This window comes from Acanthaster planci, linkage group LG18 (genome assembly GCF_054643075.1).
Source record: "Acanthaster planci isolate LZ-2023a linkage group LG18, COTS_SCS, whole genome shotgun sequence".
NCBI classification, from domain to species: domain Eukaryota; kingdom Metazoa; phylum Echinodermata; class Asteroidea; order Valvatida; family Acanthasteridae; genus Acanthaster; species Acanthaster planci.
In genome coordinates this window covers 12356279-12370605 of record NC_141794.1, presented here as the reverse complement: position 1 = coordinate 12370605, position 14327 = coordinate 12356279, and the positions used below count along the sequence as shown (strand labels likewise).

The window sequence follows — 14327 nt, the reverse complement described above, 5'->3', positions numbered from 1 at the left end:
ACTGGAGATCGCAGGATGTCAGTCTTTGCATTTAAGGCTGTGATTGAAATATAAGGATATCGATGGATCCAGGTTTCGCTAATACCAGCCATTCACAATAGTGCACCTCAAAGAGTTTGCAAAGCGCTGACCAATCACAGTGTGTGAAACATCTGTCGACCCTTTCCAAATGCGCATTGGGTCGACAGATTTCATGCACTGTGATTGGTCAACACGTTGCAAACTCTTGAAGGCGCACTATTGTGAATGGCCCGTACTGGCTTCGGGGTTCAGCTGTCAAAAGTGGGTTTTACCCGGCACTTGTTTGACTGGTTTCCCCCCCCCCTGGCCCCTATTTTACCCCTTATTTTCGTTTTTTGAATGCCAAAGGCAGGGACCACGGCAAGAGGAGCCTATAGGAGGTTAGCCCTGATCCAGCCAAGGCCCTGTAGGCATAGATCCACCAGTGGTTAAGAGGGGACGATGTCTGCAGTAAAATAAGGCGAATTCAGAGTGTGAACAGTCTTACAACCCAACCAATCACCACATTAAGTTAACTGATCCAGTACTGAGCCACATAAGCCAAATTATATGGCACAGGCTAGTCCCAAAGTTCAGAACCGTTTTTAGGGGTTATTCGAGCCTCTCAGTGGAGTTCAGCTCATCTACGCCGTAAACTGCATCACCGATTTCCTTATTGAATTATCATTACGCGAGATAAGAGATACGTCTTGGATTTATTTGAAGGAAGAACGGGCGGGCTGAAAGTTGGCTCAATGGCGTCCTGGTATGGTGTCTCTTTCAAAGGTCAATTTGGCCGGCTGACCCCTGATTGGAAAGGTCACTATCTCTGACTAAATTTGATACATGATATTCCGGTATCGTTGGCATTTAATGCTGAGTAATTACTAGGGAGGTTTGATGTCCATGAGATTCCCAGGGCGACATGATGTTGCGGACCAGCAGGCGCACTGGCATATATATGTCACTCAGACCAGACTTCATGGTCTAAGTTGTGGTCTATACTAGGAAATTGTCCTTAGGAAACCAAAGTGAAAAAAAAAACTTAGGCTAAACTGAAAGGAAATCGACGGCAAAACTAAATGTGAAAAGAGCCTTAGGCACAAGGAAATGGGGAAACTGTGGAACACAAGATATCTACCTGCACCGTCTGCAGAGGTAAGGGTTATTGCAGGGGCACCCATTTCTGGAGAGGACCACTTAATAGATTAAGGTCATACATGTATTTTAATTCAGTCTCCAAGTTCCGAGCAGGGACAGGTAGAACCGGGATGCCGCACCCTTCTGGAGTTCCACTTAAGTTGACTCGGAAGTAAGACAGCCAATTTGCTATTCAGCCAGAAAGACAGTCGGCGCAAGCTATTCAGCCAGATAGCTTACACCAGGCAAGATATGGGACGGAGGGGTACCCCCCTTACCTGTCCAATCCCTGTACACCCTGTAAACTATTGTTACCTGACACATCCCCCCAAGAAGTCGGTAAAGAATTCCTGAGATTCCGATCAAACAATAACAAAGAGGGGGGGTTCTCTCCGTCCCATATCTGGCTTCAAATGAGATAGCTGTAAATTCAAAACAACTGATCGACGAGCTTGTTTGGGGGTGGTGCTGACTGGCGCCTTCAAGCAACCACTGTATTGTCCAACACTCTAAAAAGGATCAGTCAAATAAAACTAGAATTCAGTAAAATTTGACTAGCTCTTCAAGGTCAGCTGGGTGCAACTGGAAATTGGTCAACCTGACAAGATTTTTTCAGTCAGTTCATTGATTTTTCAAAAGGCATCGAATAGGAATCTTGTAAGAAAGCATGATTTGCCAAGAAAATCATTCGCCATTTTGACTAGTTTAAAGAGTGAATGGGAAACCAGCTCTGAGTGGAACGCGAGAAAATGTCAACAGACTGTATTCTTGTGTTGGCCATCTTGAATTGAAAGCAAGCTTTAACTTTTCATTTTCAGAACTAGAGAACACAAATAACAGCAACAAAACAAACGTTTGTTAAAATTAATGCCAGTGTCATTTTAGAATTTGTGATAAATTGTATCTGAAGGTTTTAAGCCACTTAAAAAAAACCCTGAAAGTTGGGCGTGGTTCGCAAATAGTCTGCCCCCAACCCATTTAACAGATTACATTGAATACGATAGGTTCAGGGAACACAATCGAAATGGCTTCCCCGCGAAGAAGGTCTACTCTCAAACGAGGATTTCAATATTTAGAATATTACCTCTTTAAAGCTATTAAAAAAAATAATAATAAATCCGATGTGCTTCCGACTGTTGTTAAACATAGGATATATTTAGGTATTGAACCTTGAAGTTGACAAGGAACATTAAGCTATGTACTTGTTTTTCTGGAGTTTTACAAGGATGTGATTACGATTGTTTTCTGAAAAACAATGTTACAGTTTGCACGCAACCAAAGTTATTTAAATTATTCCGAGAGAAAGATTCCTCCCTTTCCTTTGGAAAACCTCCAAAACTGTCACTGGCGCAGTGAGGAAATCCAAAAATAAACACGACCGGTGCATTGGTATTTTTTCGAGCCAGTTCCGACGGTGAAGCGTAGTCGAATGTTTCCGAAACCCTGCACTCCCCGATGGTTGAACTATTGGGCTCCCCCAACAAACAGACACAGGGTTAATGCGACGAGGAATGCCAAGTATGCGGAAAATTCCCCGCGGATTCTGACGATTTCTCGGCTTGCGTTCGCTCGATTGACGACAAAACTTTTGACGCAATGGGATCGGGCGGGGCGTCTGATGAATTTACAGCCATCCTCTCGCCGGTTTTCCTTTTTTATACGAGGTGTTTAAACGCGTCTGTGGAAAACAAAAAGTTGCATCGATCGTGCATGCAGGAAAAAAAAAACTTTTGGACAGATCTGATGATCGTCCTCTTCTGCCGAAGACAGGCATAACAGGTGATGACCCTTCCGTGAAACTGCGATAGTTACCACAAAATTCCAAAGATAATAACTTGGATCAGTCAGTAATATCCAATTAAATACTATAACTGATATCTTCATTTAATCATTACCTAACAGGCATTTAGGCAGAAACATAAATTATGCAGTGTTTGAGCATCGGGGTTTCTACTGAGTGTCGTTTTAGTGGACTTGCAAATGAAATATGTCTTCACGTTAATTTTGTGGTAGGTTTCGAGTTCGGGGGAAAATTGTCATCAAACTGTATCATCGGTGTTGTTTTGGTGATAGGCGATATATGGTGCAACATCAGCCTCGGGTCAAAATGATAACTTTAACTGCAGACTTCCATCAAGTTCGGCTGAAAACACTTCCCTTATCGAATTGAAACTCATCGCTACCCAGTGGTGAACGAAACGGATATCAGTGTTCGACTGCAGACGCTTGCGGTCGGCACGCAATAAATAACCGATGTTTTGTTCGTGTGTGTGTGTCTATTTTGACTTGTGCACGCCAGTTATCCCAGCACGAGAGGTGCGTGTCTCCAAGAGCATTTTGTGCGCACAACATCCGGGCGCCGAGGCAGGCCTGGCACAAATCCGACATTCTCCGCATGGTCGGCTGGGATGGGGGTCTTACCACAGAGAGAGGAAGAGAAATACCTCTGACAGATTGTTAGGAGAAAGAAAACCAGTCATGAAAACAAACACAGAGCAAGTTGAAACCTGGCTAGGGAATATCCAGCCAATACCTGCCATCTTTGCTCGAGGGCAATGCATAGTTGTGGCCGAATCCTCTTTTAACGCATCCAACGATTACGCAGGGGAATGAAGAGCGACTTCACGCCTAAAAGCAAGAAGATACTATGAGTTTAATATAAGCATTTGTACTTTTGATATTAGATAGGAAGGCGAAGGGTTTGATATGCTGAAAATGAATAAGTGCTCGCAAAAATCTGGCTTTTTTCTGACGCGTTTGAGTTGGGCATACCTGTATGGGCATGAGAAAAAAAGAGGTCCACACGGTTTGCGCACTCGCTGAAGAACAATTTCAAAGGCATTTTAGGCTTGGGGTTATCTGCTACCAAATGCAGGACAGTCAAGTAAATTCTTCAGAAAAATCCTGCGTAAACATTAAGTTTGTTCGCAATGGGAGAAAGATAGAGTGTTTTTTCCCGATTTTTTACCTACTAGCAAAGTGTGTTTTAAGTGGTGCTTACCAAAGGTAAAGCCGTTTTTCGGTAGAGTTCTGTGCACATCAGTAGTCTAAGTACTTTTGATATTAATGACACTTATGAAACACTTTGCTATGGGAAGATGTCATGTTTGTTGATGTTTGATACCCACTATAGGTCACGTGATTTGGTAGGCGCAGTCGGTCTGTTGTCGTGGGATTATTAGTAGAAGATTCAGGCATTGACCTGGACAATCTTCAAAGTTAAAAAGGAGGCAAAACTTTCATTGCAACGGCATTTTGTAAAGAGCAGGATTAAGGAGCAATCTATATTATGTCATTCTGAAACAGACGATTAATCTTCTCTAAACGAGCTGAAAATATCAGTGTTCTTTGTATGATTTTGAAATAATCGTTAAGTTGCATTCTTTAATCATAGACAGTAGGCCAAGTAAGGTGGAAGCTGAGATGTAGTGTAATTTGACAACCAGAATAAGAAGCCATTACTGCGGCGGCACAACGCTCGTGGACAGGTGGTACGCGCGCGTTTCATGCCTCTTGGGCCAGTAAAGTGTCGTGTTTTGCTAAATGCACGCGCCCGTCAAGCCGAAGAATCACGTTGCCACCGCAGTTATGACGTCTAATTGGATTAGTCTGCAAGCTTGGTCCTATTCAGTGGTTTACTCGTGATAAGGACTCCAACTTCCATCACCCTCATCACTGAAAGGATTCAGATTTGTGACTGACTGTTGTCATCCCGGGTTCTGTGAAATTATAACTTGATTTTTCTCAACATGGTGTGAGAATACATTTTTGACTCCAACAGTTTTTGCCGTTGCAGCTACAGATTTTGCGCAGGAATTTTCTTTGGAAGACTTGGAGATCAACACACCATTACAAACTGAAGACAGGCGCTTAAAGAGGTAAGAAAACGTGAACTTTACTTGATTTTCATTGCATCAGCGCCAGTAAATAAGCAAGACTGTTCAAAAGGGCAATGGAGATTCATATAAATTAGGGAATATTGCCACTTTTAAAACCCAATACGTAAATATGATGCATGACTATTGAGATCACGTCTCCCCCCAAAAAGGGTGCTTGGGGTTAGGCGTAGGCGTCCAAACCTGTAGCCAAAAAAATGGAACTGTGGTTTCTTTGAAAGGAGTTGCCCACCCGTTCTGGCCTGCTTTAATCGGGACAGAAGGTTGGCAGGAGTTTGCTATTTGCAACCCAGAATCGAAACTCGTCGGCACAGCCGCTTGGGCCAGGGGGCATTGCAGATTGGGCGCATGTTGTCAGGTCTAGACGGGGATCAGAAATGCGCTGTTTGGAGCAACCTTCCCGCCTCCCCGCCCATTATCACAGTGGGGACCTGTCCAGAACATTCTTCTCCGGCGAAATGAATTTTCTGGTTGTTTTGTCTCATGCTGACCCGCATAGCATTGGTGCAAAAGAGACGATTCGATAACGAACGGTGACATTTTAGTGATATTTGGAACTTGGAATTCTTGTAAATATTTTGTTCAAACGCTTGTGCTTCTGGAATAGAGTGGTTTATAAACTGGAAATGACGGAAAGAAACAATAAAATGAAGTGAAGACAGATAACGAAAGGTTGGGGATGATAAAGAGTTTTGAAAAAGATAATGAGTTTGAAGAACATTGTTAGGGATATATTACCTGATATATTTTTATCGTGAGTTGTTGAAATATTGCACAGACTTTGCAATACAATAAGATTTTTTGAATTGGTATGAACGTTATATTTAGTTTGATTTAAGAGGAAAGGAACACGGCCCAAACACTCATTGCTGGCTCCGGGGACACAAGTAACTGAGAGATTTCCTATTGATTTGGATAGGAAAAGGTTCCATCGGTCCTCTGTGTGCGAGCCGGTCGTGGTTGCGGCGACGCACGGGTACACGCGCGAGGACCAATTTCCCCCTCGGCGTTGGTCATGTAGCGATGGTGTCTACACGCCCTGTGGAGCCAATCTACCCTTACACCTGCAAGTAATGCCATATCGCCGGTTATGCAAAGGAATTATAACTCCATTATGAGTTCCACCTCAGTGGCATAAATTTAACGACTTTTGACAGAATGAAATGACAAGCAGATGTGAGACAAAAGAAAGAAAAAGGACTAGCTTGATGTCCAATAGAATTAAGATCGCACAAAGAAACAAACAAAACCAAAAACAAACACAAAATAAGCAAAATCTAAAAAAAGAAACAAAAACAAGCAAAGGGAAAGACAAGCAACCAAATTCAGAATTCGTACAATGTGTACTCTCGAAACTGATCTGTGGTCCAAGTATGAGATGAGGACGAAGGACTGTAGTCTATCAGCATAAGGACAAACAGGTGCCTTGTTTATTCTTTCCATCCCTAAACCTTAGCTTGGTATGCCAGCCTTGGCATGGTGTCCGTGAACGTTGATCTCAGGCATATTTGAAGTTACTTCAAAAGGGAGCTAGGGAAGGTATTTGACGGTGTTTTCGTACAGAGGGTCAGTTATGCGTTGATATTGGTGTACCTGCGCGTCTGTGTTTATGCAGCACCTATGGTTCGTGCATTGTTACCTCACGTTATGTCAATCTGGTAATTGGTACAGAAACATTGGGATGCGAGCGACTGTCACAATTCCGCCCGGCTATTTTTGTAGCCTCGTTTCCAGACTAATATTACAGCTCGTTGTGTTCGACTTTATATGCACCAGCGTATGTGCGGAGGGGATTTTATTTGAATTTCGTAAAATGTGTACGAAGTGAAACAAATCCCAGCCCCAATTAGAACAGCATTTTTGATCTCTTGTGTCGTCAATGTTAAGAAAAGATTTGTCTAATGAATTTGAAGTGGCTTTGTCATATATATCAGTTTTGAAAGAGGTCCAGCTCGTAGCCATTTAAACCTGGAAGTGGAACCTGCACCATGTTAATACGTGTTAATGAAAAAATGTGTTTAGTACTTCCTCAGAAAAAAAAAGAAATCGATCTTCAACCGCAACTGCCGACCTGAAAGTTTCCCACGCCCACGGTTACCCACCGACTCCCGGACAAACTAGATTGGTATAATTAACCAAGCACCCATCCACTCCAGAAACCCAGACGAGGGTATCTGCGGTCGAAAATTGCGCGAAAACAGTACTGAAAGACACCATGATGACTCGTTGACTCATGCGAGATTCCTCAGCATTGTATCAGCAATTATGCGTGTTTATTCTCTGTACGCGCACCTCAGACGTTTCTCGAGGATCAGTTGCAAATACTAAACCGCAATTCAGACTGTCTGATTGTTAATTATGCCATTGCTCCTTGTTCTCCTCTTTCTGTCAAAAGGTCACCAAACAAGCTACGAAGAAGAAAATACGGGTAAAAAAAACAGTTTTTCAACATTTTTTCGTATGTTTTATGCAAGTGCCTTCTGATTTATCACCGATTGTCTGTATGCGACTGCCTTCCAATTTATTGCTGAAATCGTGCCTCTTTTGTGTCTCTCTGCATCCTCTCTTTGCCTTCCACTGTCGTGGGTTTACTTCAGAGCCTTCAGATTCGTTTAGAACTCCCTTTGACTTGATAACTGACTAGAACTTTACGATATCACATCGCGAACAATTTCAGCTTCAAATGTACTCTAGAGTGCGGCATACAAAACAACTATAAGCCTACAATCCTGGCTAATGTGGCATCAGCTGCGTATTGCTTTCATTTACGTGATAAATATGTAAAAAGCTGGGGCCAATTTCATAGAGCTGCTTAAGCACAAATTTGCTTAAGCGTGAAAAACCTTGCTTAACAAACAAACTTTTGTCACCAGCTAAAACTGCTTAACAAACAAACTTTTGTCACCAGCTAAAACTCTATCTGATTTTCATGCTAACCAAAAGACAGGTGTAAATATGATCCAAAAAACAATATACATCACATGGAGTTTTGGCTGGTTACCTGATTTTTTAGGCAAAGTTGTCTCGCAATTAAGCAAAATTTGTGCTTAAGCAGCTCTATGAAATTGGCCCCTGCAGATTTACACCCGTGAAAATTGCTGTTTCAAATATATCAAAATAAGTCTATGGCGTAAAGACTTACGAAAATTTCCATCTTAAAATTCCAACTTACAGTTGTATAAGTTGTTGAAACTAAAGGTGTTTCTTGTTGTTATGAACTGTATTTTCATCTATCTCATTAATTTGTAAAAGGAACTAAACAACAATCGGGCAAGCTGGAGCAGAAAGACTCGATCCGAACGGACACGCATCATGCGTTGCAAATCTTGGATGCAACCGAGCAAACGTAGATGAGAGACTTCGATAAAGCCGAATCAGATCAACCCAAATCGAGGCACAATTTTGTTTCTGTCTCTCTCTTTCCCGACTGCCAAGGATCACCGCAGGTTCGAGAACCCGTTCCACCTATAACACAATTCCCCCAAATGTCGGCTGGAATGTCACCTCTATTTGATCACCTGTTGCCCCAGTTGGAGAAATCAACGGCAGGTTCCAGTTCCCATATCGATTGTTTGACGTCAGCATTGCCCCCAACAAATAGAATTACATTTTCCTTGTGGTAAGACGTGAAAGCGCGCACAGATTTCTACCATTTCATGATCTGATGTCGTTTTCCCCCAAATGAATTTATCAATGTTATTCCCATCTGAGGTTTAAGAAATTCTTCAGTATCAGATATCTTAAAAATGTATTTTGAGATATTAGGTTGTTTCGACCACTAAGAATCTGGAACAGTGACATAACTGACAAAAAGGCAAGCATAAAAACGCTTACGGTAAGTGGAATATTGCTAGGATGGCTTCAGCAATACAGTAAGAAAAAATTATGTGTTGCAAGCTGAAAATCTTTATTTTGAGGGAAGATTTGGAACCGAAAATGATAGATTCGTGTACCAGAAGAACGAGTGTGCGATGTGTTAAGGTGAATTAAACTGGTAAGATTGAATTTAATTGAGTACAAGCGTACAAAGAAAAAAATACCACAAGGAAAATGGCAACTGTCTTTCAATAAAAGTTCTTTAAAGGCAAGTTGCTATTTCTTAGGCTCTACGGAATTCCAACTCTGGGGACCAGTGCATGATGCAGCCCCGATATTACAGCTAGCTGCCAGAGTAATTTGGCCCGATTTCGACTCGACAGGGCTCCTGGCTCGGCGTATGGGAAGCTGACGGCAGCTCACCCGTGCGTCAAGTCCGCGGACGCCCCGTCCTCTAACCCAACATTGCACCGCACTTGCCCCCGCGAATCACGGCAGATTTTCTCGTTAAGCACGGTCCAATCGCCAGCCGGGGCGCCCCGCCGCGCAGTCTGAAAGGCGAACGCCAACTGGTAATAAATTGAAGTCGCTCGCTCGATTGGGAAAAAGTCCTGGCTTTTCAGCTCTCTCCGCTTGCCTGCGTGGTGTTTCCTCTCGTCTGATTCTGGCTCTGTGGTGGACTCAGACTTGATGTAGGATCTTGCCCGGTGAACTTGAATGCCAATTCTGGTCTCTCTATTTCCTGTTTGGGGATAAAAAAAGAAGAGGAAAAACTCTGGAACTTTATTATCAGGAGTCTGTAGACTCCTTACTTCACTTCCAATGAGGGGAAAGTGTAATTCAAGGTAAGCAAGCTGGCAACTTTTATCAATTCTAATTTCATAGATTAAAATCCTTTCAGTCTTCACCCTTGATTGATTTTGCTACATTTAAGCAGTCTTTTCATAACTTAATTAAAAATGTTGCAGCTGTGAAACACATGTTGTATCAGTACTGTAGGAGGAGAGGAGATAACCTGATAGCCTTTCGGCTTTTCCATACCTAGTATAAAGAGGAAATCAGAAGTTTTGTTGGAGCGAGTTAGGCATCCATTTTCTTAAACTGTTAAGAAAATTTAACTACGTTTCAGTAAAAATATGTTGTTGAAATGATCAGTTAAACATTCTTCAACTTGTCCTTTCGCCATGACACTGTTTACAGTGCTCCTCTCAAAAGTGTCATCCGATCTTGTCGGAGTTTGTCAAGGAAAATTACTGGCAAATTCTTTAAATAACTCGAGCCGATGACGTAGGCTGGGATTTGACCATAGGAGGGAAGATGCGGCAGAGGATCTAGCAAAGCCGAGAATGCTTGAATGTATGGAAAAAATGTATACAGAATAAGTGTGAATTTAACAGGTCTTTAATAGCTGGTAAAATAAGTGTCATTTTGGCATTGGCCAATCGTTCCAGAAATTGGCAGCATAATTGTGACCTTCGTCTTTAACATCATTGTCATAAAAATGCCTCTACCGGTCACGTTAAGTCGTTCCTTAATCTATGTTCCTTAATCTATGTTAATCAACTAATTAATATGCAAAAGTTATATTTGAGGAACAAGCACCTCAATCTAGCTCTTAAAGGTCGATCATAACGTAGTTGGTACCATGGTGACAGATTTGTACAAGATGCGCAAATCCAAATGAGGTAACGCTCTCATAACGCAACTACAAGTAGTATTAGAGGGGATATGCGATTTCTCGTTGCGTCATCGTTCTGAGTTCCAGTCAATCATTCCCCTTATAGCATCGAAACCACGAGAAGCCGGTTGAGCTACAGTTGAACCCTTAGTTGGTTAAGAGGTATTGGGTGCCCGAGACTGTCACAATAGCCGTGCAAAGGCATGGCACAAAACGGAAGGACTCTGAAATAAAACCATACCCCGAGTGAAGTTCGTAAATCCCAGGTGTTAAACATAAGTTAGACAGCGCCGCAGTGGGCAGCGCCCTGGGGCGTCCTAGCCCCTTCGTCGGTCCCGAACCTTCCACTTTAACCCCGGAGTGAAAGGGCGGGACAACTTGTCTTCTTGAACTTGGTCTCTTCGTCGTCGAATTACTTGCAAGTGCAACGTAGGCACTATCTGAACGCTTGCCAATACTGTGAAAACAAATTAAATGTTTTATTACATTACTTTGCATCTTTATTTGATTGTTAGTCAGTGTGCTACTTTTGTCAGGCTTGATATCAAAATACGTACCTTAAACTGGTAGCATCTACCGCATCGATCTTACATCAAGAACCCTAGTGGTTTGTAGGTCAAGTTGACAGAATAAAGCAGATATTTGTAAGTTGTGACCAAGTATACATTGCGGTGGTACCAAAGATTTCCCATATTAATCGTGCTTTATTAGGGCTCATTATTGGTAATTGTTCAAAAGCGTGCCATGTGTTTTTTAATTAATTATGTTCCATTTGTAAGAGATAGAAACAAGTATTATATCGTTAAGTCATTAGACTGGTTTAAAGGCAGTTAAGTTAGTGTCAAATTTCAGATCGTTGATTTGCAACACATGGAACCAGGGTTGCATTGGTGTGGAGGAAAGTAAATAATCCAGTCAACGTCGAGCCAAGTAACAAGTGAAATCACAATTATCATATTTCACAGGCAGAACAAATGTAACAAAACAAAGCTTTTGTGGTCGTTTGTTGCAGTAGCTCCCGACTCGAGACTGGAAGAGTGGTAAACGGTTTATGAATGGCTTCTGATTTTTTGACTTCAGCTAAAAGAATTGTGGATAGAAAAAAACATATCACAATTGCATCCGGGACAGTTGACGATGCACGTTCATGGACTTTGAAACTGACCTAAAGTTGTTATGAATGAAGCGTAAAAACAAATACTAAAACCAGGAAATTCAAAAGCAATGAAACATGAAGGGAAGCTAGCCTATTTTTCCATCATAAAGCAGGTGTAGAGTTTTATGCAGCTTTCTACAGGACCTGTTCCCTTTTCTCTTTGCTCCTGTTTGCCTGTAGCTGTGGGTCCAAAGTGTATCACCTTTATGGGCGTGCCGTGTAATGTTTGGTAACTTCCATCGTGTATGAAAACAAGCCTGCTGCGCGGGCATTCCGTGGCTTCAGGCGACAGTTTATTGTAGAAACTTGTTAGCGAACCACGTTGCACCAAGGTAGATCGTGACGGTGTATAAGTTCTGCAAAGTGAAATTATCATCCGTCTTACTTTTTAAAGCTGGAATGATTATGGAAAGGTCCTCATGCTTTTGTTCCGCTCAGATAGCAAGTGGTTGATTTCAACAATGATTCCATTTCATTTGTCTTGTTTAATGCTAATACGTATGTATTTGAATTGTGAAAGAGATATTGGTCAGTATAGCTTTTTAAAACTTTAAAACATATTTTTTAAAACAAATTTAAACAGTGTTTTTTCACCGGGGACGTGGCTTGCTTATGGACATAAGCATAACATTGTTCATTCCTTTGGCCATTTTTAAATGAATTTGCGATCTGCATACCCGTCGGAGTAATGACGCAGACACCCCTGTAAGATACAACAATTGTACATAATCACAAATTAAACAGATTAACAAAATTTGTATCGTTTAAAAGTGCTGTGCACAAAAACGTTGAGCGGCCTGGGTGGTATTTTACAAGGAACGCCTTCAGACAGTTGTTCAGATTCCCCCCGTTGATGGCCAAGTTCAGCCAGAGTGCAGGATAGATTGGGCGGGATAGCGCGACCTTGCGATGACCTAGCGGTCAGTTTTGCATAAATTGTACAGAGACTACGATTGGGTCGCTTAACACCCATATAGCTCATGTGAGGAATGTTTTAGAGGCGTCTTAATCTCGGCTTGCGTGTCCGCTGCACAGTGAGCCCGGGCGTGAAACTGATTGCTTGCGACGTGGAATTCAATCACATTTGAGGAGAGAAAAAAAAGTTTTGCGAAACAGGTGAGCGGGGTTGAATCAGTTGTGTGCCAAACATAGACGTTTTTACAGAGTGAAGTCAAAGTAGTGTGAAGTCACCAATGCAGATATCCCGCGCGATATGTTTCACTAGCAATTTCGGCCCAACAGTGTGGGCTAACAGGACAATTGGAGCTAATGACATTTTCTCAAGTGACATTTTTTCAGACTGTAGAAAACATGTCACATAATGTCTTAAGTAAGAGATTTCCGAAAGTCATCTCAGTTCGCTACTTGTTTTTACGAAACATTCCAGTGATGTACCTTAAGGCGTACTGTTGCTTCCTTCCTTTAATCCTGGCTACTTTACGTTGTCAGTTGCTTCCCTAGCTTGGCTGCTAAGCACGTACGCATCCTAGTTTGGTTGATTCAAACCCACATCTTCGATAAAGTAAAACAACAATACCACATCACTTGCCCCCGTTGCGGCTCGACCTTTAGCGGGCCCAGGGTTGCTTGTACTTTTACCTTTCCCCTTTCGACGACACGCATTCAGCAGGGACAGTAATTAGGTTTTCAATTTCACAGCTACGCTAGATCGGCCACAACGGAAAACGGAACATGGATTAGAGCGGCAGCTCGTCGACGAATGTTGTACCAAAATTAGCGCCAAGCGGGTCCGTAATGGGCTCCCGTAGGTCTCTGCTGGCCATCGCAACAGATGCGCGTGTGCGGACTGTTTGAGGCATGTGGTCTTGATTTTGCCTCGATTTTCCTCTTTGCCTTAACGGCCGGACCCGACTTAACAGGAGTTCATGTATTTTTTTAGGGTATTTTCCAATTAAACTGTGCTTGCATAGTTTGAATAACGCTTGTCATGTTTCATTTGGCGAGAACATTAATGTGTAGCGGCAGGTCTGAGTTAATGGCATTGATGACACTTCCATGAACTTGTACATAAACACCCGTGATACGAAATTACATATGAATTACGGTGTGTGAATACGCTTATGAAGCAAGACACGCCTTAGTATCATGTTTGAAAGTAACTTCAACCGGAAGACGCAGGCTTTTGGGGTATTTTTCTAATGAAAGTTATCAAGTAAAGCTGTGCCATAATTTTTTTTAGGTATTTCTGGTTTTGACGTATTGTTGATGAAAACTGGAAACGTTGTATTCGTGTTACTTTTATTTATCACCAATTAGCTTTTGTGTTTGTTTAACATTTTGTTCGTTGTTTGGTTAGTGGTAAACTAGATAGCGCAAAGACTGGTGCATAGATCTCAGTACTATTTATGTGACGCTGCTCTTTAAAATATACAATATGTTTTGATAACTTAGTAATGGAGATTCCTGCAACCCTGTAAATCATCTGATATTTCTCATCACCACTTCTGTCTTAATTAAGACAACCTCGTTAGCAGTAGAATCTGGTCTGTCTTTAATTCGGGCTGCGCCAACGGTGACGTTTCGATGGAGTCAGTGGCTTGCGTGCGGACTAGCCGTGGAGCGCAGGTCTCGTGTCCTTGCGTGGCGGGATGTCGATCCAAATGCAACGGATAAGGTTACT

The 14327-nt window shown here is 42.2% G+C and overlaps 1 protein-coding gene across 3 annotated transcripts in view; it reads left to right on the top strand.

Moving 5' to 3' along the window:
• Positions 1-9444: 9444 nt before the first annotated feature.
• LOC110978742 (uncharacterized) overlaps positions 9445-14327 on the top strand; it is a 30755-nt gene continuing 25872 nt past the window's right edge. For 2 of the 3 annotated variants that reach the window (XM_022233977.2, XM_022233978.2), the window contains exon 1: positions 9445-9697. In XM_022233977.2, coding sequence (XP_022089669.2) covers positions 9675-9697 — 23 coding nt within the window. In that variant the 5' untranslated portion in view covers positions 9445-9674. The remainder of the gene's footprint in view (positions 9698-14327) is intronic. The other variant, XM_022233979.2, reaches the window with a different exon arrangement.